Source organism: Argopecten irradians, chromosome 2 (assembly GCF_041381155.1).
Source record: "Argopecten irradians isolate NY chromosome 2, Ai_NY, whole genome shotgun sequence".
NCBI classification, from domain to species: Eukaryota; Metazoa; Mollusca; class Bivalvia; order Pectinida; family Pectinidae; genus Argopecten; species Argopecten irradians.
This window is the reverse complement of record NC_091135.1, coordinates 36,781,309-36,807,489: the sequence shown is the minus strand read 5'-3', so window position 1 is coordinate 36,807,489 and position 26,181 is coordinate 36,781,309. Positions and strand designations below refer to the sequence as shown.

Below are 26,181 nucleotides of genomic sequence, written 5' to 3'. Positions count from 1 at the left end.
ATGTAGCAGAATATATTGAAGGAATTATTGTTCCATAACCCACTAACGTGACCTATGATTCTGATTGAAATACAGGTAAATCTCAGGTGACTATACATGTACAGTATACAGATGAAAAATGACACCTTACATGCAACGATAAATGACTTCCTTTTGTTTCATAAATCAAAACCTTCCTATTGTTAAAAAACACGTTGATGCTCGAAGAACACTCCGTTATATAGATCTACACATACTCATTTTCTGATGTGTGATAGCTATATAGTGTACAGAGCGAAAAATTATTCATTCCTCTAAACTTACCCGAGTTACTTCCCTTCTTTGAGAATCTACACACGTCGTAATACTTTAAGTTCAAATTATCATAGATGTTTTGCTGATATACAAAAAAAGTACGATTTATGAGCAAACAAAAATTTCCATGGGCAGCTAATGCATGTTGATCTGGCTCAAAGTGACACTAAACTCGCCAAAATACGGCTCAAAATCGCAAAGAGTCGTGTCACATATCACACACTTACATTTTAACTATGTATTTGAGTCGTATTTCGTATGCAACAAAATGGCAGCAAAGAATCATATTTCAACTATAATAATGTTATGTTTCTGTGGACTGTTCGAAAATATAAATCTGAAGGTGATGTCAAATTCTATCGAAATCACTGTCATAATAAACACAAATCAGAAATCAGTGGCATTTTTATGTAAGACCAGAAAAATAATTGCCTTATTGATAAAAAATTAGACATCACTGGCTTGGAAATCAGAAGAACAAGACGTAGAATATGCAATTATGGCTTTATCTTAAAATTTCTATTCAATCATGCAAAATGATTTGTGAAATCGAGAATTTTTTTAGAAACACGTTCTTCTTGGGACACTGGAACATCCTTGATTGGCGAGGGATTGCTATCCTTTTGAGGCCAAAACACATCCTCCAGGGGCAGATTATCGGCGAGTCTGAGCTCGAGGACACCATCCTCTGGGAACTGAGAGACTTCCTCATTGGACTCGGGAAGTTTCATAGGCTTTCATATTGGTTTGTTTAAAACATTCGCCAATGTAGCTTTTAACATACATATATTTCTATACACAGTAAACAGACTGCAAATGAAAAATAGTATTAATAGATTCTAGATAATGTTCTAGATTCTATCATGATTCTATCACACCAATGCAACTATCATGGATAATTATACCATGCGGAACATAAATAATACGGCTTAATAAGGACCTGATGTAATTTGTGCACCATTAAAAGCAGTTTTAGATAATAATAAACAATAAATTGTCACTCGAAACATCGTGTATACGTTAAAAATAAACAGTGCCTATTGAATTCATATCATAATATAATGTATGACTTTATCATTCATATCAGTAATAGCTGCGATTATGCTTTGTAATGTAGACCAGACCAAACACACAATAACTTAATCCCCTACTTAAGTTGATATTTACGATTTAAAGGCAGCTTATCAACTAGGGCACCGTTATTGGAATTTCATTATTCGTGAGGGGTGACAACCAACAATGGTTTTAAAGTGTACGTTATCAATACACATCAATCCGTGTATACATGTACAAGCCTAGTACAGAACGTGGCTATTCTCATCACATATACATGTGATAGTCGATATATATATAATTCAGTAAATTTAATATTAACTGTAAATGATATAATGCCTATTAATTGACAGCAAATTGGATATAATTAAGTGTTTTAGTGAATTAATTTTCTAAAGACTTTCTAAAGCGTGAATATATATATTTTTATTAGTCATTTATGTATACAAATATCGCATGTGACAATGTACCAGATGCAATTAAGTTCTATATTTTACGTCAAATATTATAGATAATTAAACGATCACAAAAGTCCAAACTACGTGTATTATACTGTATATGTTACACATATTGCAGACGGTGTACAGCTGGAATTCAACATATGGTACATAGTGAATAAATTTTAAATAAATAACCAAAAAATAAACAAATGAATTGTGTGTTGGAAGATCTATGATAAATTTGTACAAGAACTCATAAACCCTTGATTTGTATTTATAATGATCAGCAGAGATTAAATCTCTGTAAAATAATAAATTATTATGCAGAAACATAGATTTTGAACGTCGGCGGGAAAGCAATGTTACATTCTTCGTAACGTATGTCTTTATATATCAGAAACGTAATTAATGTAAGACTAATACAATATATGATACAAATAATTAAATCGTCAAGACTAATTAAATATGAGTGACCTAGATAGTGACCTTTCTCACTCGCCCTCTTGTTCATTCACATTCGAGTTCACATTTTTGGTGACGTAATGCGCAAATGGCTGTGCGCAACAGATACTACCGAAAATGGAGTGTATTCATCCAACGGTTAGCAACTGTCAGCATGATCTTTCACTAGCAACACAATGGACTTAAAAAAGTACACGATTTACAGTTAGGTGAACAAATAATACAAGAAAAACCATGGCTGCAAGGAGACACAGAGAAGATTTCGATGGCAAAATCGCAGGCTTGTATGACATGGAAGACACGATCGGTCGAGGCCATTTTGCCGTAGTCAAACTTGCAAGACATGTTTTCACCGGCGAGAAAGTAGCGGTAAAAGTTATCGATAAAACTAAATTAGACGAAGTTTCAAAGGCTCATTTATTTCAAGAAGTAAGATGTATGAAGCTAGTTCAACATCCAAATGTGGTACGGCTTTACGAGGTGATCGATACACAAACAAAATTATACTTGATTCTGGAGTTGGGAGATGGTGGAGATATGTATGACTATATCATGAAACACAATAAAGGACTCGATGAAACTGTTGCTAGACGATATTTCAAACAGATCGTTGAAGCTGTATCTTATTGTCACGACTTGCATGTTGTACACAGAGATCTGAAGCCAGAGAACGTTGTATTTTTCGAGAAATTAGGAATAGTGAAGGTGACCGATTTCGGTTTCAGTAACCAGTTTAAACCAGGCTCCAATTTAGAGACATCGTGTGGTTCTTTGGCTTATTCTGCTCCTGAAATTCTGCTAGGGGATTCATATGATGCTCCAGCTGTCGGTAAGTGAATATATTTTGGCTGAAAATATCGAAAATATGCTTATAACTGTGTGTTTATCATACCGGAAGTGTAAAAAAGTGCACTTCCTGTAGTTTATAAACATCAATAAACGGACACTGGAAAACACCTGTTCGCAATATTCTTGGTTTTTCAGCAGAAAACATGTTGAAATTTTTTTTGAAGGCATAATTCATTTTTATATTAATCGAAATCTAATCACATAATTGAATGGATGTTTCAAATTTAATGAATTGCATTATGCCTGACGCTGTGATATAAGAGTCTCATTAGTCCGACTGACCATAATCGCAGGCTCAATATTCTGACTGATTGCCTATTTATGGTAAGCTACCTACTGATCAATTTTCTACTGTAGTACAAATCTGGGGACAGCAATTATGGGAATTCTACATGTTGGTTTGAGGTCAAATATACCTTTACATTGAAAAGAAACCTTTGGAACTTACTTTTATAACTGGAGATGAGAAAATGTAGCGGCCAGACCGTGATTCGAACCCAGGACCCTCTGAACACTAGCCGAGTGCTCTACGGACTGAGTTACCTGGTCACTAGAACTAATATACGTACCCGGCCTACTATACCTTTCGGCCTGGTGCGAATTGGTCCCTATGTGTCGTAGTGGAGCACTGCCTCCGAAAATCACAAACACAACTACCATTCTTAATATCTACCGTACTGCTCACACGATGTCATATTCACGATTTCTGGACTTGCCATAAAAATCCCCTTCAGAGAAACCTTCATATTAGTGGTGTGCGGTATTATCGGTATACCAATATATCCAGGTTCATTTTGAAAACGATACGTATCGCGGTACGATTTAGTCGTATCGGTTCACTCAGAATCATTCGGGGATTTTCCGTATATTTCAGTGAAAATTTCGTTTTTGACGGGAAATATTTTTAAAATGAGAATTTGTATAAAAATTAAAACTAAAATATATAATTAAACAACATTTCAGACAAATGTACAGGTTAAGATGGATTTTTGGGATGTTATCATACGTAGATTATGATTGATCTTGTGCTTAGTAACGTTTCAAAATGGCGGCCTTCATAGGCACGAATGATAACCTTGTAAAAAATCCGAAGCAAAGGTGGTTGTATGGCAGCATTTTGGCCTTACAGTACGTAAAGGGGAAAGAAATAACGAGGAAAGCATCGCTGGATGTCGATTGTGTACGGCAATCGTTAAATGTAGTGGCAGAACAAGGAACCTGACGACTCACTTGTGTCGCCATCACCCAGCTACTGAGTCCCGTCCAGTAGTAACGTTAAGTGTTTGCAAAACATCGAGCGGAAGTAACACAGACATTATCTCGCATTTTATAAATAAAAACAAGAATAAAAGTGATATATTGACAAAACATTTATTTCATACTATTTTTAGGTGATTGACAGAAAAAAAACATGCAATTCTTATTATACAAAAATAATACCAAAATATCATGATATGTATCATAATACACTTATGATGTGTCGTGATATATCGCGATACAAAATTTTTCGCGATACCCATCCCTACTTCATATGTATAACGTAAAAAATAATGCCTCGGTGGGAATTTGATAATCTATGTGGTTCAGTTTTGTTGCCTAGTAAGTAAGATATATCGAACAAGTAAAATAGAATGCAAGTAAACGTTTTATAATGGTTTGCATAACCATTACTTTGCTCCATTAGCAGTAATAGGCACCAATTGTAGCTCTAAAGACGAAATCATTTTCAGTCTTTTGAGCTACAATATTGCAGCTACCTGGTCACCGATGATTGATCCAGTCCAATCCCACTACACTCCTCCCTCCTTCTCGAAGTCTTCGCCCTCAAAGACATAAGAGACCTTTCCAAACACCACCACCGTGGGTTATTTAGTTGGGTGCCAATTCTGTAACAGGAGAGGAGAAAATGTAGCTGCCAGACTGGGTTTTGAACCCAGGACCTTCCGAACATTAGCCAAGTGCTCTACCGACTAAGCTACCTGGTCACCGATGATTGACCCAGTCCAATCCTGCTACACTTTAATACATGTCACATCCCAATGAATCACATTACGATGCTGTGTCCCTAGTCCAAATGTCAAATCTTGAACAACAAAATACTAATAATTTTATATTATTAAGTGGCATAATGGATTGTATTTGTTATTAACAAGGTTTAATATAACACTATTAAAGGAAATTACCAAGGTTTGACCTAGCAACCTTTCACTGTATTGACAGGTAATGCAAAAGTTGTTCTTTTTTAGATTATAGAACATTTACAACATTTTAGAATCATGTAATCATTTAAATTTGTCCACAGAGGACCAAATTAATTATTGATTGATATGCAGGCCCTGAATGTTTTACTGCTTTGATTAATTTTATGTTTATAACTTTGTTTATAATTTTCTAGGAACTTTGTGCCCCATGTATGGAACTAAAATTAAAGGAGGATAGTAAATAGTTATCAGAACAGGTTGACTTATGTACCATATTTAATGTAATTAGCGCCTCAGGGTGCTTAAATAATTGTAATAAAGTGTGGCGCTTATGAATGAACCAAAATGTAAGTTGTGGACGAAAAAAAGTAAGCCATATTTTAAATCTTTCTGTGCTCATGGTACATTAATTTGTTATAGTAAACATGCTAAATGTATATCTTTTATCCTTGGAACGAATTATTATGTTGTGATTCACATGTGAAAGACTGAGAAGTTCATGTGATATGTGATACTATGCTGGTATTAGAGGCATCACATGTTGTACAACAGGGGAAGGGGGAGGGGCGCTAATTGCGGCAAATATGGTACATGTACTAGTATCCAACGGGTCTAGGCTATAGTCTAGACCTAGAACACAGATGTAAAAAATATAATCAATAGAATGATCCTTGTTTCTCACACAATAATGAAAAATGTCAAAGTTTCTATCCTTTACTTCAATAAGATATGACTGTTATTCATCAAGAGACAAGTAATATCCTTTATGTGTATAAAGAAAGTCAGTAATGCCTATATGTACAGCTGAAAGAAATGAAATTACCTACATATTAATATCATTGTAGGTGGTATCTTTTAATTTCCGGCAAGCTGTCAACATGGAAAATTAATTTCCCAGAATCCATTAGTGTAACTCTTTTTCATTGTGCATGCAATAATAGTTGCATTATACAAAATGAAATGATAACTGAAATGTTTAGAGATATCTATGCGGAAGATGCTTGTGACATTTTAATTTAGAAACAATAAAGACAGCCATGGCTGTAGCTGTCACATGTATTATGTACATAATTTCATTTTAAAATTAAATACGATGATAGTGATTTGCTAAATTTTTATGGCCAATGAGGTTCCTTAGACAAATATATATAGTTATATTACGTCAATGATGTGTTCATGTATATAGACTTAACTGTGGAAATGGGTCCACAGTAATCTAGCATTTGGAATGTCTATAGTACTGTAATTAGTATTATTGGCAGTTAAGCCTAAGATAGCCCCTCTCACCCTGCAAGTTAATTGAATCTGAATATGATCATATTTATTTTCATAGATTAACTACAGATTTGATCATTTCACATGTTCAGATGGTTATTGAAATGGTTTGATTTTGTTTTGAAATATTCGTCACACCAAAAACTTATCAATATTAGTTCATGCACTGACATTTGATATTATTTCTTTTTTTATCTTATATAAGTAAATGGATTACAATATTCATTGACTTTTTTAGGTGTTTAGGTTGAATAAATGCTCCTTCCTTTAAAGGACTTTTGGCTTTATTTCCCCAGTAATTTCATGTGAATGTTTTCCCAAATATGCACATTTTGAGAATGAAAAAAAGTTGTTTTTTCCCAATGCAAAAGGTACAAGTCCCTGAAATTATTGAGTATGAAAATCACTGACATTTTCAAAATAGTAAAATGTCTTTGAGAGTATGATTGCTCCTAGCTACTGCCTGGTGTTTGTGACTTCCCATGTATATAGTCCCTTATGTAATATTCATAACATTACAATCACTGCAAGGTGGGACTAATCATGCTCGAACCACATCATTTTACTAGTTACCTCATACCATATTGGGATCCCCCATCATTTTATTGAAGAAATTTTCAGCAAATATATTGCTTCAAAGATGCACAAATATTGAAGACTGTTAAGTGTCTCAACTAGGTATACCTATACCCTGTTGGGCTAGACTATAGTGGAAGAATTTCAGCTAGCTTGTATAATTAAAAGTCAATATTGGATCAATAGATATGAATTAACTCTCTGTTAGGATATCGGTATTTGAGCAAATATTTCATCTGGAAACTTTTAGAGTGTTTACTTGAAGTAAAAGATGTAGTAATCAGTATAAATATAGAGTAATTTTGAAGATTCATGCATGAAGTCAAATCCAAGAATCATTATAGTCGCTAAACAATCACATGAAACTGACTGTTATCATTTATAAGATTTTACTATTATTTTCCCAATAACGGTCCTGCAAAAAACTAGCAAAAATGAGTCCACCATTGAGTTGATTGTAAATCAACCACGCTTCAGTCAGCCGATTTACCGTGAATGAAACCATTTTATGATTGAACATGTATTTGGTACATAATTATTTTCATTTCGTTATATTTCCAATATATAATATTTCTTTTAAACACTTTTACCGAGATTTACTTTGCTAAATTGGCAAGTAAATATATAACTTTGCAAAATCGGCGAATAAAACGAAAGTAAAACTTACAATTTTCACTTGTGAATCATGACGTAATAATGCATCATGAGGGATATGGGAAGGGAGGTAAATATTTAATAAATATTCAAATAATATAAATTATAATTAAATATTTGGTAAATAGGTTTTCATTCGCGAATATTCATTTCAGCTCAACAATATAATATAAACCATCATTTTACCAACATTTTACAAAAAACAGATCTAGAGAATAGAGATGCTGTATATAGCTTACACACGTACCTTATATTGAGACAGTTCTGTTATTTATACATGAAATTCAGGCTTAACTAAATCAAGGCTAGTGCCTATATTGAAATAGATAATGCCTATACTAACTGGGGTGAACTGCTAAGGAAACTTGGTATCAGCCTTTCCCATTTGTACATTTGTTTAGATAGGTGGCGGAAAATTGGACAGGATCTGTTTTAACTATTGGACTGTTTTAACTGTAAAGTGATGACCTCTGTGTATACATTTAGTTCACCGAAAGTGAGGCGTGTTTTTTTTTTTTTTTTTTTTAAATCTGAAGGTGTTCTGGCTATATTATCTGATGAAGAGGATTGTTGTGCTGGCAAAGTGTAGTTGATACTAAGTACTGATATATCTTGTCCTTTGTATCTAGATAGGCATCTGTACTGTCAACCTACTTATGAAAAATTCAAGAAAATAGATTGCTGCAAATAAAAAAATCAACTACAAGGACTAAAAATTATTTCAATTGCAAATCACATCAAGACTATAAGTCACAGAGGAAAGTCATTTGACATGGAAATCAAATGGCAAAGAAGGGGTATCACTGATACATTAGGGTCAGCTGCATATTGTATGCTTAAACGATGGGCACATTAGCTAGTAACAGATGTCATTTTATTAAGTCATAGTTTAAGAGAATACCTGAAATAATATGGCACAATTATGTGTAATATTATTTTAGATTAAATATGTAAACCAATGTGGTCCAGTAACCTGTATATATATATATATGTGTATATATATATATATGTTACATGTTACACACACACATATATATATAGGCTAAGGAAAATATAACATCCTGGATCGGGTGCATATTTTAGCTGTACAGGTACAGATGCTATATATACACTAGTAAGTAAGGGCAGATGCTTCAATTTAATTACATGGAGATATGTTCACACATTGCAGGTGACAAATTACCTAGAACTAATCAAGATTCTATAACAAGTTACTACAATTACATCCTCCAGAATCCCTTTATGATTCTAGCTTTATATAGATATAGCAGGCCTGATTAGTTCTGATGGACAGTGATCAATACAAAAAAATCCACAAAATTTCATGAAGCCAAGAAGGTTGCAGATATATATTAGTGAAAGTGACAGAGAATACATACATTTACAGTTTGTATAAATGGCTCTGAGGAAGGTAGACATATAATGAAGTCTTACATATAGCAAACCAAATATTCCTGCAAGATTCTGAACAATAGATATAGATCAATGGGTTCTATTGTTTGCTTCATTTTGCTTCACCAGGCATCACAATTGTGGGTATAAGAAAATGTTAGTGAGGAAGTATGTATGATTGTGTGTAATTATTATATATTTACTTACTGTATTGATGAAATGACACTTTGGAAAAATAAAAGAATTACAAAAAAAAAAAAAAAAGAATGTTCATATATTGTGTTTATACACCGCCTCTTGTCTTCTCTAAATAAAACTATATAGCTTGCCTGTTATTTTTGGCCATGTTGTTTCAGTGGAGATTAGTATATTTTTATTTATAGGGCTGGTCTGATAAATGTGTTAGCAGATTGTAGCACTTAATTTGTTAATCTTTCTTGAGATCTCTTGTATCTAGGCACTAGAGATTAGAAGTTTATGTATACATTATATATGTACCCATTGCCTTTCACCAGGTTATTTTCTTTCACAGTATCTGATGATGCGAGGTGAAATGTATATATCTATTGACCTTAGCTTTCACCTTGACATCGACCAAGTGTATATGTACCTGTATACAAAATGTATTGTGATAGGAAAACTTGTAACTGGAGGTGAGGTGTGTAGCACTGTCTTGTCCAATCAACAAATAGCGACATGTGCATATGCACTAATATTACTGGTACAATGTGTATTCCGCTGATATATAGATAGAGCAGGCATATTAAACATGTCATGTCCCAAAAAACTTAGTATATACCAGTATTAGGGTTTAAATGCTGGAAACTTATAATCTGAAAAAAAGATGGATCAATAATTCATTTTATATTGATAAATTTTGGTGTTTTTTTTGTTGTTGATGCATTTGGGGCCGAATAAAGGCCCCTTTGAATCCACTAGAGAAATTTTGCTGTATTTTCCCAATTTCATGTAATATTTTCTCAAATGAAGAAAAAAATTCTTTAAAATGTTTTGTTTTTCCAATTACAAACGTACAGGCCCCTGAAATTATTGAAAAAAAATCACTGCTATTAACATGGACTATGAAATTATTTTAAAATGATGACCAACAGAGAACTTTGGTTTTAAGGATTTGGTTTTTAGCTCACATGGCCGAAAGGGCCGGTGAGCTTATGCCTTCGGATAAGAAACAATGATCCTGTAATCAGAACATTACTTGGCATTAAATAACCAGGTGAGCGATACAGGCCCACTGGGCCTCTTGTTTAAGTTTTCATTAACTGTTGGGAACTTTATACATGAAATATGGTGGGGGTTTTCTTTTGCATCACGATATAATCCTGATGTGTCTCATAGGTATGTATACATGTCCCGTCCCTTTGACCGGTATGTATGCATGTATTATTGAGGCATTTACATATTGCTTGTAATTCTTGTCCTATTATACATAGAAGACTTTTTAAATTGTCTTGTGAATATGTTCTTTGTTGATAGTACATTTTAGACAATTCATTATGTAAAGGAAACTTTTTTCAGACATAATAATGAAACAAAAAATAGTTTTCATAATTTATGGTGTTCATACTGACTGTCTCTGTACTGTAGTGAGGATGTGGAGTTATGTATGATTTATAGGGCTGTGGATTGTCTAACATGTGGCGATCCGATCCGATTCATGATTCAGGGTTGACGATTCACAGATCGGACCACGAATCACCAGTTAGATACAAGCAAAAGATTCAATTGCAGTAAAACTGTTTTTATTGATAAATCAATAATGGTCTTATATATTGATAAATGTTTGATTGATAATAAAACCAATTTTAGCAGTTTTTCATTCCTTATCATTAAGCAATAGAGTTACAGGTGAAGTACAGTAGGATTCAGTCACTGTAACTGTAAAAAAATCAAATCGTTTGAATTTTGAAATAACGTCATCTCAAAAATACTACTGCACATCAATTACGGCATGAATCAAAGTCAAACCATCTGTGAACAGGTACACTGTATATACATTATCATGGTAAGTCATAAATCACCATATCAAAACATTTCATTGTTACTTTTATTTTGGTCAAATACAGAAAAACATTGAAATTAAGAGAAAAAAAAATAAAATCTATAAGAGTAGTTACAATTTACTTTGGTTCTAGGCCTATAGTTTTTATTTCTAATCAGGTGATTTATGATTTTGACTCATAATTAGCCTACCTTTCGTTTTTGACATGGGGTTCACATCTACAGTACTCAGTTGCCTAATATAATATATTCATATTTTTACATATTTCCGAACCGTAATGAAAACGAAAAATCAATAATAATCTTTTACATCTCTAGAAGTCAATAATTATGTTTTATCATTTTTTTTATGAAGAATTCACAACATTTCATCGAAGCGTGGGTTCGAAAATAACATGTTGCTAGCTTTACTTCACGCAGCTCATGTGGGTCTACGAGGGTCCACCTCGCCATTACTCGGATACTCGTGATCGTGGTTGCAAAATTCCCTTACAGTCAATCTCCTCAATATGATTGGCTTAGAAATTGCTCGCAGATACTAGCGCTCCTAGCGGCAGTGTATTCAACAACTTTGATTTTACCGGGAATTTTAAATAGCAAATTTTGATTATGAAAGTTACTGAAATAAGCATATCTGTAACGTTGAAATAGGAATAGTATATTACGGCTTTCATATCCTTACTATACACACTATGCAAAAGATCTTCTGTTTGAAAATTTTCACCTGAATTGTTTACAAAGTATCTAGATTTTTCGTCCCCAAAATGCTGTTTACAATGAATGACGACGTTTCGTCCCCAAAATGCTTCGCTCCGAAGCTGGTTCCCCCCAGACGTTTACTCCCTATTAGTGACAGTTAACCCGCAACGGAAAAAAACGTAATCGATATTTCACCTCGAACATCAAAATTGATACCATAATGAATTTTGTAATTTGAATCAAATTTGTCTCGGAGCAAATACATTTCATGGCGAAATGGAGATGCATTTATCACGGCTGTGTTCAGGTTGACATGGACGTAAAACTACAATGGAAGTTGGACAACTCTAACAAAATTTTGGACAAACTTGGACTACTGATAAAATAGCATGTGACAGACGGTGAACATTTTGTAAATGTCCAAGGTGGCGTTATCTTAAAACTCCCGGCAGTTAATAAGGTATGAATATTTATCACATCCATCATTATCGATAATTTCATAAGCACATGTATAAATATCAGATTATATCTATATACTAAAGCATGTTCAGAGATTACCACTAAACCATACTTTTAAAACATTTTAGTTATTTTCAGCACAGGAGCTTGCCGTTCTGATCATATACATACAGCATATTCATTAAACTAGGTAATACGAAGTAAATATTTGGCCGAATGACATAAATCACATATGGAATGTTCATATAACTCGAATTGATATTTTTGGACTACTAGATCGACGAAAATGCCGATTCCTTTTTCATAATTCTTCCGTAAAACGGTACTTAAAAAGCTGATTCAATCTGTAACAAATGAAGAGAAAACTGTTAATTGTTTAGCAATTATCCTGAGTTATATTTTACCAAAAAGCATCAGGGATTAGCAATTAAAACTTACATAAACATATTCCCGACTCTCGCTTGCATTGTGTGATCACTCGAGCGGAACTAATCTCTACCACCTGGCACAGTCTTACAAATGCAATCGCACAAAAGCCCACATGATCACTGTTTTTACTGCGATTACATCTTATGTTAGTCTTTTTAACTTTTTACTCAACAAAATAGACTTTACGCTTTTCATGATCAACACCATCATTTTCCGTATAACTTATTAATTTACCACTGTACCCATGCATACGTGTGTATATTTATACTTTGTGCACATTATATAACAACTGCTATAGACTGTATATTACAATCAATTTATGAAGGACAAAACTCTTACATGTAAGAACAGGAGGACTGAAGAACAGCGGGAATTAAACTTCAATAATATTTCCTCTATGCTGGTATTGCTATTTATGATTAAAATGTTTAATTATATGATATTAGCCTTTTCAGTAATTACTCTGTTAATACATTTATTGTTTCCTTATGTTTTACAGAATGTCAGCATGCATGTATCATTTCAACTGGAAACAGTCTAGGAGAAGAATTGTGTAAACAAAAAGAAATAATTTTCAGCTGTGGAAGCTTAATATTGTAATCATTTTCAATCCAAAAATAATTACTATAATCATCTTCAAATTCCTTATTGTGAATTTAACTGTAATATTATTTAAGCATATACCTGATATTTGTTTATATTCTATGACATGTACATGCTTGATATGAAATGAATAAATAAAAGATTATTTTAATTTAAAACACAATATGACATTAGCTGTTTATATTTTTTGTCAAAAACATATTAAGCTTATCGTTAATAACACTCTAACCATCACCTTCGAGACAATTTAATGAAAATCAATTAAACATTAATTTGTATAACACAGGTCGTCTTATGTTTTCCCCGCCTTGACTATCAATGTTCTCTGATCACTCTGAAAGTATTGATTTTACCTTTTTTTCGGTCACCACATGAACTGCCTTTAAATCAATCACACCAATGAGACATACATTTACTGCATTCATTATAACACTGTAAGGCAATTCTGCAAGATCAGCGAACATTGTTGATTTACCTTGAATATCTACATGCACAGAATAGTACCATATGTAACAGGAGAGGAGAAAATGTAGCGGCAAGACCGGGATTCGATCCCTGGACTCTCCGAACACTATCCGAGTGCTCTACCGACTGAACTATCTGGTCATCGATGATCGACCCAGTCCAGTCCCGCTACACTCCTCCCTTCTTTTTTGAAGACATACAAGACCCTTTCAAACACCACAACCGTTGGTTATTTAGTTGGGTGCCAATTCTGTAACAGGAGAGAAGAAAATGTAGTTCTTCCGACTGAGCTACCTAATCACCGATAATCAACCCAGTCTGATCCCGCTACAAATATTTATCTGGTTATTTTATCTCCCTTCCTATTTTCAATCTACTTTTATGACTTAGAATCTTACCTGGTGGAAAAGAATACTTTGTCTTACAAATCTTGACAAATTATGCACACTGTGATTGTTGCAAGCTAAACTACGTATCCGCTAGCTGATTGCTGTTGATTGTTAATGATCTCAAACACACTAATTACTTATTGTGCCAATTTAAGTAAATATATTGTACTTTTTTCAAATATTCATGATTACTATTCATGTGCAATATCTTAAAACATTGACATGTGCACGAAGTACGGCGGACCAGACCGCCGATGTTTTGGACATATGCTAGATATTTCAGTTTCGGGTTACTGTGGCCAATAAAAGAAAACAAACACAATGCGGTTTTCATATGTTATTTCTTCTAAATACAACACTTTTTGTGCAAGTTGTCAAGCATTTATGGGGAATATTTTGCATTGAAATTGTCGCCTTCATACATCGGTTTTTGGGACTCCCTGGACATTGTTTTCCCCCATTTTTTTGATGCGCAAAATATACTGATAGTAGATTTTTTAAGCATTTTCAGCCCTAAAAAGTACCTGCGCAAATTATACCAGTTTTTACGGTATATAATATTGGAATGTATCCCAAACTTTTTATCATATTATTTGCCAATAACACTGTTATGATATCAGAAATATCTGATGGTCTACGACAAATGTTACATGAATTTTAACAATATTGCATAACATGGAAATTAGAACTTAAAGGCCCACTACCTTTCCGGGGCAAAATTAAAAGGTTTCTTAAAAAACATTGATAACATCAGAAAACCCATGCTGATGCCTTAAGATGAGGTTACAACACCAAACATATGCAAGATTTCCTGCGTAATATCTGAAAACCGTGGAGAGTCGTTTCGCTGTCTTGCCGTCTGGCGCTGTAATAGTCAACTACCGCGCGGTATTTAGGACGACGGCGGGAAACATAAGACGACCCGCGTTATAAAAATTTACATTGTATCTATTTTGATTAAATTGTTCAGAAGGTGATGATAATCGTAGTATTAACGGTAAGTTAATAACTTTTGCGACTCTACAAAATTATCGATCTCGTTTTACATTTCCATTTTAAAAATTAGAAGTCGTGTCGGAAAGGTAGTGGGCCTTTAATATCAGAAAGATAAAAATTGTGATATTCTCAAGACGTAAATCGGTACAACAACACCAGTTGATGTTATGGAATACAGAATTAGATTTATAAGAATTGTTTACATATCTAGGTACAGAAAATAATGTTAATGGTAGCATTTTTAAAGAAAGGGAAAAAACCTGCTGAACAAACAATTAAATCGGTGTTTGCTATTTATAAGAAATAAAGGAATGTATCTCTTCCTGTTCATCTTGAACTGAAAATATTTGATTCACTTGTAATAACAGTTTTATTATACTCATCAGAGGTATGGGGATTTGAAAATAAAAAATGTAGAAAAATTCATTTGTAATTTTGTAAAACAATCCTGAAGTTAAGAAAGTGTACAAACAATTTCATGGTCTATGGTGAGCTAACAAGTTATCCGGTTTGAATTGAAGTTCGGATACAATGTATATCAATCAACTTGCTGTTTTACAAAAGAATAATTACAAAACTTGTTAAAAGTAGACCAATTGACCAATTTATTCAAAAATCACATGATGATATTGATAAGTCTTCTAGAGGACAGACATATTCTATATTTAAGACATTTTGGCATAGAAAAGTATGCCTCTTGTCTTTCTCTGCTGCAAAACAATACTTGTTAACTGATACTGTGGTCCCAGGAACTTGATGACAATAGCTATATATAGTCATTAAGAATGAATATTTTCATTAACATCAAATTAACAAGGAAAATGCTTAAAGGTGTTATAAAATCATTTGACATATAACATCATAGGAAATATTAGAATGGGCTTCCAAGATTTTAGTATGTGTCTCTTATTTTACACCTTGGTGTCCAAGGAATCCTCAAAAGTCCAAACTGGAAGGAACACCAGCCAAATTTATTTCTTATTGTACACAACTACAGTAGTATTGACCTTAGAAATATATTCTCCTATCATCGAGACCGAGCCATTTAGTACTTTCAGTACTTTGATTTAATTTTTTATGCATATAATAAAACAGGGGCTTTCTGCTTAATAAAAATCTCACCCATGGCCACTCGGTCTTACTGTACACTGCTACCTTGACTTTATACAGGGGAGAACACCCTTATATTAGGTGTTGACTTTATACAGGGGAGATCACCCTTATATTAGCTGTTGACTTTATACAGGGGAGATCACCCTTATATTAGCTGTTGACTTTATACAGGGGAGATCATCCTTATATTACCTGTTGACTTTATACAGGGGAGATCACCCTTATATTAGCTCTTGACTTTATACAGGGGAGATTACTCTTATATTAGCTCTTGACTTTATACAGGGGAGATCACCCTTATATTAGCTGTTGACTTTATACAGGGGAGATCACCCTTATATTAGCTGTTGATGTTATACAGGGAAGATCATCCTTATATTAGCTCTTGACTTTATACAGGGGAGATCACCCTTATATTAGCTGCTGATGTTATACAGGGGAGATCACCCTTATATTAGGTGTTGATGTTATACAGGGGAGATCATCCTTATATTAGCTCTTGACTTTATACAGGGGAGATTATCCTTATATTAGCTCTTGACTTTATACAGGGGAGATCATCATTATATTACCTGTTGACTTTATACAGGGGAGATCATCCTTATATTAGCTGTTGATGTTAAACAGGGAAGATCACCTTTATATTAGCTGTTGACTTTATACAGGGGAGATCACCCTTATATTAGCTGTTGATGTTATACAGGGGAGATCACCCTTATATTAGCTGTTTATGTTATACAGGGGAGATCATCCTTATATGAGGTGTTGACATTATACAGGGGAGATCACCCTTACATAAGCTGTTGACATTATACAGGGGAGATCACCCTTATATAAGCTGTTGACTTTATACAGGGAGATCACCCTTATATTAGCTGTTTATGTTATACAGGGGAGATCACCCTTATATTAGCTCTTGACTTTATACAGGGGAGATCACCCTTATATTAGCTGTTGACTTTATACAGGGGAGATCACCCTTATATTAGCTGTTGACTTTATACAGGGGAGATCACCCTTACATTAGCTGTTGACTTTATACAGAGAAGATCACCCTTATATTAGGTGTTGATGTTATACAGGGGAGATCACCCTTATATTAGCTGTTTATAATATACAGGGGAGATCACCCTTATATTAGCTCTTGACTTTATACAGGGGAGATCACCCTTATATTAGCTGTTGACTTTATACAGGGGAGATCACCCTTATATTAGCTGTTGACTTTATACAGGGGAGATCACCCTTATATAAGCTGTTGACATTATACAGGGGAGATCACCCTTACATAAGCTGTTGACTTTATAGAGGGGAGATCACCCTTATATTACCTGTTGACTTTATACAGGGGAGATCATCCTTATATTACCTGTTGATGTTATACAGGGGAGATCACCCTTATATTAGCTCTTTACTTTATACAGGGGAGATCATCCTTATATTAGCTGTTGACTTTATACAGGGGAGATCACCCTTATATTAGCTGTTTATAATATACAGGGGAGATCACCCTTATATTAGCTCTTGACTTTATACAGGGGAGATCACCCTTATATTAGCTGTTGACTTTATACAGGGGAGATCATCCTTATATTAGCTGTTGATGTTATACAGGGGAGATCATCCTTATATTAGCTGTTGACTTTATACAGGGGAGATCATCCTTATATTAGCTGTTGATGTTATACAGGGGAGATCATCCTTATATTAGCTGTTGATGTTATACAGGGGAGATCATCCTTATATTAGCTGTTGATGTTATACAGGGGAGATCACCCTTATATTAGCTGTTGACTTTATACAGGGGAGATCATCCTTATATTAGCTGTTGATGTTATACAGGGAAGATCATCCTTATATTAGCTCTTTACTTTATACAGGGGAGATCATCCTTATATTAGCTGTTGACTTTATACAGGGGAGATCATCTTTATATTACCTGTTGACTTTATACAGGGGAGATCATCCTTATATTAGCTGTTGATGTTATACAAGGGAGGGCATCTTACATAATCTGATCTGTTGATAGATAGATATACAATGGATTGCATCCATCAATAAACTTTTTAATGGTATATTTTAATATCCTTTTAATGTCAGGCAGTGTCTTGTACATAATACATACCGGTAGTTAATTTTTTATACAAAAATTTGAATTTTCAGTTTTTTTACCATCATCGTAACGCTGTAGATGTGCGACAAGTTATCAAAGAGGCCTACAGATTAATGGAGGCCACACCTGACGATATCCATCCACAAAAAACACTGGCCGAGTTTAAACCTCTGACCGTTGGTCAGTATCCTGTCTTCAACAAATATCCCAAGTTTATAGTAGACTACCAGGTAAGATTTTACGCTGGTCAGAATCCAGACTGATATCAAAATCATACTCTTATCCTCGAGTAAACTAGGAATGTTACTCTGGTCTTAGAATTTTGTTGTGCAGGGCGCGTAATTATTTCAAAAACTGTCTTTTATATGGTGTGTATAGATGCCAGAGCTTTCCAGACAATTTTTATAATGTGCACTATGAATGGATTGTTTGCTCTAGCATCTGTAAAGACATACCTCATTTTGAGTGTCTCTGCTTTAAAGACATATGTGGTAAACTTTTCATATTGAAAAAGAGCTTTTAATGTTATTCAACACCAAAAGTTACCAATATTTGGAGAATCACAATACTTACAAAGCATAGGTTTTAATTTTACAAAGTCAAATAAGAGCTCAGAATGAATTTTAGCAGTACTCCCCAAAATCATATTTACATCGACAGTACAGTAAAAAGACCACACACGGTTAAACCAAGAAACCAAGCTGTGGTCTACCATTTCATATCTATACGTTGATATTAGTAATTATGAAGGCACTTCATCAGATATGTTTTCATCTAAGCATAAAATCATGAACTATTACTGTAAGGGTGCATCAATTCTACGTTGCTGCAAATGCTTATAAAGCATAATACATGTTTTAATTTTCATAGCTTAAATCATCAAAACTGTTTTTCAATTAATTACTGAACAAAAAATAGGATGTCAAAATTTACACCAATTATGGCACATATAAACTTTAAAGATGATGTTAGACCAAGAAAAACTGATTATCAATGAGGATTTAAGATGAACAACCATTTTGACATTGATCAGTTGACATCATAATGGTTAAGTTGTTTATGTCACCTTCTGTTAGTCATAAACTTTGGACAAGAATCCAATGAAAATTTCCCCATTTTGTATGTATGCAACAATAAATATTGTTTGAACCACACAGAATTCAGAAGTAAAAGAGATGACTTATCACTACTGGGGGTAATTAATGAATAAAATTGGTTACAGGTACAGGAACGTGAGAGAATACGGCATGAAGAAATGGAATATCTACGCCAAAGGTAAAACCCTATTTAAAAATATTAGAGTGAATTTAAATGTAAGTCAGATTTTTAAGCTATATTTGACATGAAAACACAAAAATCAGATTCACCTGGTAGGTAAATGAGGTCAGTTTTAACAGAACTATTAATATTAAGGCAATGAAAACACTTGGTATTGACAAAAATCAACAGTCTTACATGTGTCATTGTAAAATTTTGTATCATAGACAATTATCACTGGAGATGCAGAAGGAGACGATGAAACGAACACAAGAGGAGGAAGCCTGGTATAGACAACAACAGTTACTGATGGACGCAGAGGAGAAACGCCGAATACTTATACAGACTGAGGAACAGAAACTCACTGCTCAAAGAAAACGGTAAGTCAGGAGAAACACCGGATACTTATACAGACCGAGGAACAGAAACTCACTGCTCAGAGAAAACAGTAAGTCAGGAGAAACAACGGATACTTATACAGACCAATTAACAGAAACTCACTGCTCAGAGAAAACGGTAAGTCAGGAGAAACACTGGATACTTATACAGACCAATTAACAGAAACTCACTGCTCAGAGAAAACCGTAAGTCAGGAGAAACGCCGGATACTTATACAGACTGAGGAACAGAAACTTACTGCTCAGAGAAAACAGTAAGTCAGGAGAAACAACAGATACTTAAACAGACCGAGGAACAGAAACTCACTGCTCAGAGAAAACGGTAAGTCAGGAGAAACACCGCACACTTATACAGATCGAGGAACAGAAACTCACTGCTCAGAGAAAACAGTAAGTCAGGAGAAACACCGGATACTTATACAGACAGAGGAACAGAAACTCACTGCTCAGAGAAAACAGTAAGTCAGGAGAAACACCGGATACTTATACAGACTGAGGAACAGAAACTCACTGCTCAGAGAAAACGGTAAGTCAGGAGAAACGCCTGATACTTATACAGACTGAGGAACAGAAACTCACTGCTCAGAGAAAACGGTAAGTCAGGAGAAACACTGGATACTTATACAGACAGAGGAACAGAAACTCACTGCTCAGAGAAAACAGTAAGTCAGGAGAAAACAAACGGAACAATACTTATACAGACAGAGGAACAGAAACTCACTGCTCAGAGAAAACGGTAAGTCAGGAGAAACACTGGATACTTATACAGACTGAGGAACAGAAACTCACTGGTCAGAGAAAACGGTAAGTCAGGAGAAACAACGGATACTTATATAGACAGAGGAACAGAAACTCACTGCTCAGAGAAAAACGGTAAGTCAGGACAAACACCAGATACTTATAAGGACCGAGGAACAGAAACTCACTGCTCAGAGAAAACGGTAAGTCAGGACAAACACCAGATACTTATAAGGACCGAGGAACAGAAACTCACTGCTCAGAGAAAACGGTAAGTCAGGAGAAACGCCGGATACTTATACAGACTGAGGAACAGAAACTCACTGCTCAGAGAAAACAGTAAGTCAGGAGAAACACCAGATACTTATAAGGACCGAGGAACAGAAACTCACTGCTCAGAGAAAACGGTAAGTCAGGACAAACACCAGATACTTATAAGGACCGAGGAACAGAAACTCACTGCTCAGAGAAAACGGTAAGTCAGGAGAAACGCCGGATACTTATACAGACAGAGGAACAGAAACTCACTGCTCAGAGAAAACGGTAAGTCAGGAGAAACAACGGATACTTATACAGACTGAGGAACAGAAACTCACTGCTCAGAGAAAACGGTAAGTCAGGAGAAACGCCGGATACTTATACAGACAGAGGAACAGAAACTCACTGCTCAGAGAAAACGGTAAGTCAGGAGAAACACTGGATACTTATACAGACTGAGGAACAGAAACTCACTGCTCAGAGAAAACAGTAAGTAAGGAGAAACGCCGGATACTTATACAGACTGAGGAACAGAAACTCACTGCTCAGAGAAAACGGTAAGTCAGGAGAAACGCCGGATACTTATACAGACTGAGGAACAGAAACTCACTGCTCAGAGAAAACGGTAAGTCAGGAGAAACGCCGGATACTTATACAGACCAAGGAACAGAAACTCACTGCTCAGAGAAAACGGTAAGTCAGGAGAAACGCCGGATACTTATACAGACTGAGGAACAGAAACTCACTGCTCAGAGAAAACGGTAAGTCAGGAGAAACACTGGATACTTATACAGACAGAGGAACAGAAACTCACTGCTCAGAGAAAACAGTAAGTCAGGAGAAACAACGGATACTTATACAGACAGAGGAACAGAAACTCACTGGTCAGAGAAAACGGTAAGTCAGGAGAAACAACGGATACTTATACAGACAGAGGAACAGAAACTCACTGGTCAGAGAAAACGGTAAGTCAGGAGAAACAACGGATACTTATACAGACTGAGGAACAGAAACTCATTGCTCAGAGAAAACGGTAAGTCAGGAGAAACACTGGATACTTATACAGACAGAGGAACAGAAACTCACTGGTCAGAGAAAACAGTAAGTCAGGAGAAACACTGGATACTTATACAGACAGAGGAACAGAAACTCACTGCTCAGAGAAAACGGTAAGTCAGGAGAAACACTGGATACTTATACAGACCAATTAACAGAAACTCACTGCTCAGAGAAAACCGTAAGTCAGGAGAAACGCCGGATACTTATACAGACTGAGGAACAGAAACTCACTGCTCAGAGAAAACGGTAAGTCAGGAGAAACGCCGGATACTTATACAGACTGAGGAACAGAAACTCACTGCTCAGAGAAAACGGTAAGTCAGGAGAAACGCCGGATACTTATACAGACCAAGGAACAGAAACTCACTGCTCAGAGAAAACGGTAAGTCAGGACAAACACCAGATACTTATAAGGACCGAGGAACAGAAACTCACTGCTCAGAGAAAACGGTAAGTAAGGAGAAACACTGGATACATATACAGACCAATTAACAGAAACTCACTGCTCAGAGAAAACCGTAAGTCAGGAGAAACGTCGGATACTTATACAGACTGAGGAACAGAAACTCACTGCTCAGAGAAAACGGTAAGTCAGGAGAAACACCAGATACTTATATAGACTGAGGAACAGAAACTCACTGCTCAAAGAAAACTCGCAAATAATCACAACAAACAAAGTTACCTAGAAGGTGGTTAGTTCTCAAACTCAACCTAGAGAGAAAATAGTGAAATTCTAAATTTTCACACCAAAAATGATAAACACAGAGAAAGAAATGATTTGAAATTCACAGCACTGAGAAAAATGTACTGTATTTGAAAAAGAAAGTTTTCTTGTCTTAACTTCTCATCTATTACCTGTTATAGTTACATGAACCATATCTGATCTATATAATGTCATGGTTATAGATTGTATTCAATGAACCATGAAACCGTGTCTAAGGTATAAACTGGTATGAGTACAGATTGTATGCAATGAACCATGTCTGATCTATTAACTGTCATGGTTACAGATTGTATGCAATTAACCATGTCTGATCTATGAACTGTCATGGTTACAGATTGTATGCAATGAACCATGTCTGATCTATTAACTGTCATGGTTACAGATTGTATGCAATGAACCATGTCTGATCTATTAACTGTCATGGTTACAGATTGTATGCAATGAACCATGTCTGATCTATAAACTGTCATGGTTACATATTGTATGCAATGAACCATGTCTGATCTATAAACTGTTATGGTTATAGATTGTATTCAATGAACTATGTCTGATCTATTAACTGTCATGGTTACAGATTGTATGCAATGAACCATGTCTGATCTATAAACTGTCATGGTTACAGATTGTATGCAATGAACCATGTCTGATCTATAAACTGTCATGGTTACAGATTGTATGCAATGAGCCATGTCTGATCTATAAACTGTCATGGTTACATATTGTGTTCAATGAACAGTGTCTAAGGTATAAACTGGTATGAGTACAGATTGTATACAATGAACCGTGTCTGATCTATAAACTGGTATGGTTACAGATTGTATGCAATGAACCATGTCTAAGGTATAAACTGTGATGGTTACTGATTGTATGCAATGAACCGTGTCTAAGGTATAAACTGGTATGGTTACAGATTGTATGCAATGAATCGTGAGGTGAAACTTAAGGAGTTACAGTTGCTGGATGCTGCTCGTCGGAAATTCCTCCACTTCCAGAAAGAACAGCGCCAGAAAGAGCTTCGTCGCCTTGATGACGAGGTCCAGAGAAAGGTATTTAGATGCTAAGATCTGAAATTTTGAGGCTAAATATTAAGTTGTTGTATTAAGTTGGCACAAAACTCTCTCAATTTCACCTAAATTGGATAATATCTATTAGGCTTTATCTGTCTATCTGTCTGTCTGTCATTCTATCCTGCCTCATTCCTTTGCTGAGCTGATTTCCTTCAATATTGCAATAATGTTAAACGCCTTATTTGGCAGAGTTATGGCCCCTTGATTGTTGAAGAATATCATTTTTAGGTCATCTGACCCGTGTGCATGCATAAACTTTTCATTTATATAACTTTTTCTCAATAACCGTCAGGCCCAAAGTACTCATATTTGGCCTGTAGAATGCTGGGATGAAGGGCTACCAAAGTTGTGAAAATTAATTATCTTGACCTTCTTTCAAGGTCACAGAGGTCAAATAGGCTAAACAACTTCTTCTAACTAGACGAAAGGCCCAGGGTATTCAGATTTAGCTAGTAGCATGCTGAGATAAAGGGCTACCAAAGTTCAGAAAATGAATGACCTTGACCTACTATCAAGGTCATGGGGGTAGAATATTTTAAAATCTTGAATTTTGAACTTCTTTTCAAGTTCTACCAGTGTAATTTTGCTGGAACCAAGTGTTGTTATTCGTTGGGTCGATCTGAAAACCAAAATTGCCGCCATAGCCACCATCTTGAAAACACATTTTGAACTTCTTCTAAAGATCTACCCATGTGATTTGGCTGAAACTTTCATGAAATGATCCTTACATGGTCCCAACCAAGTGATTTTTTATTTTTTGGGGTCGAACTAAGCATGGGAGAGCACTCATAATGCAATGGTTGCATCTTATGGGACGAGGATTCAAAATTGTACAAATGATGGGGCTGACCTGCCGCGGCATGAGGGGCAGGGTCAAAAGGGCCAATTAGGCTACTATTTTCATATAAATTACTTCCTCTCTGAAACTATGTATTGGATAGCACTCGTAGTTGTATGGTATATATTATATCTATAGCATCATTATATGGTTGGATTCAAAATTAAACAAATCGAGGGGTCAATATTGCAAATTTTTCTAATTGTAACAGTCTTTGTGATAATTACTAAAAAAATAGAAAGAACCAGGTGAGCGATACAGGTCCTCTGAGCCTCTTGTTTCAAATATTTACAATAACTGAACTAAATGTAAGGTAAACTGATAAAAACCTGACCACTTACACAGACATTATCCAGCAAACTTTACAAGTCATGGCTCCTTGATTAATAATAAATTTCATTCTCGCTTTTCATACAACAGCTAATAAATAAATAAATTAATCAATTTCCAATTTGATAGATGAGTCAAACATCTTAAACATTTAAATTTGCTTGTACATTTGATATATCCTGAAAATGGTGATAAGCTATTCTACCATATCTTTTATAGTTGATTTTAAATTGCCTATAAATGACTTTTGTATCAGGCACTGCTGAGAGACCAGGAGACTGAGACTGCTATAGAAGAGGCCGAGATCAGAAATATTGAACTTCAACTACAGAAGAAAATGTTTGAACAGGTAAAGCTGAAATATTTTCTATTGACTTGATAAAACTTTGTCTAAAATAGTGTAGAATTCAGATTAGCTGCAATATTGTAGCTCAAAAGACTTTTAGACAAATAATGGTGTCGTCTTTAGAGCTACAATTGGTGCCTATTACTGCTAATGGAGAAAAGTAATGGTTATGCAAACCGTTATTTAAATGTTTGTATGCATTTTATCTTATTTGTTTTCTATCGTTTACCTCCTAGGCAATAAAACTGAACCATATAAAATATCAAATTCTCAGCGAGACATTTTGTTTTACATATACACATATGCAGGCCTTTCTGAAGAGAATTTATACAGCAAGTCTACAAAGTATGAATTTGAAGTTTTGTGAGCAGTACGGTAGATATTAAGAATGGTAGTTATGTTTGTTTTCGACAAAAAATAATATATAAATGCTTGTATACGCACAAAATAATTGGAAATCTACAAAATAGTATAGAAAATTTTGCCCGAGTGATTTTTTGAGGCACTGCTCCACTAGGACACATAGGGACCAATTCGTACACGGCCGAAAGGTGTAGAAGGCCGGGTACGTATATTCGTTCTAGATTCAGATAAACAGTCCAGTTAAATTCTATAGTAAAAGTATATTCTTGATGAATTTTAAAAAAAAATAGAAAGAATGAAGGTATTTTTTTCAAACTAAATC

The 26,181-nt window shown here is 34.9% G+C and overlaps 2 protein-coding genes across 2 annotated transcripts in view; both read left to right on the top strand.

The window, feature by feature from the left end:
* Positions 1-2,330: 2,330 nt before the first annotated feature.
* The window catches only part of LOC138315344 (SNF-related serine/threonine-protein kinase-like), a gene marked incomplete in the record, with an annotated part of 256,648 nt that continues 232,797 nt past the window's right edge, over positions 2,331-26,181 (top strand). The window contains 1 exon segment of the mRNA XM_069256300.1: positions 2,331-3,078. Within this exon segment, the coding sequence (XP_069112401.1) occupies positions 2,484-3,078 (595 nt within the window).
* On the top strand, positions 18,508-25,544 carry LOC138315347 (TBC1 domain family member 31-like). The gene is made up of 5 exons (XM_069256304.1): positions 18,508-18,711; positions 19,704-19,756; positions 19,966-20,118; positions 23,826-23,961; positions 25,407-25,544. Exons 1-5 carry the CDS (start codon positions 18,595-18,597, stop codon positions 25,527-25,529), a joined length of 582 nt encoding a protein of 193 aa, XP_069112405.1. The 5' UTR covers positions 18,508-18,594; the 3' UTR covers positions 25,530-25,544.

Bases quoted from the DNA above. Each gene is read 5' to 3' on its own strand.
- LOC138315347 (XM_069256304.1), top strand. From the start codon at position 18,595: ATGGAGGCCACACCTGACGATATCCATCCACAAAAAACACTGGCCGAG. The intron at 20,119-23,825 runs GTAAGTCAGGAG...GTATGGTTACAG, and splicing joins CTCACTGCTCAAAGAAAACG to ATTGTATGCAATGAATCGTG. The intron at 23,962-25,406 runs GTATTTAGATGC...CTTTTGTATCAG, and splicing joins ATGACGAGGTCCAGAGAAAG to GCACTGCTGAGAGACCAGGA.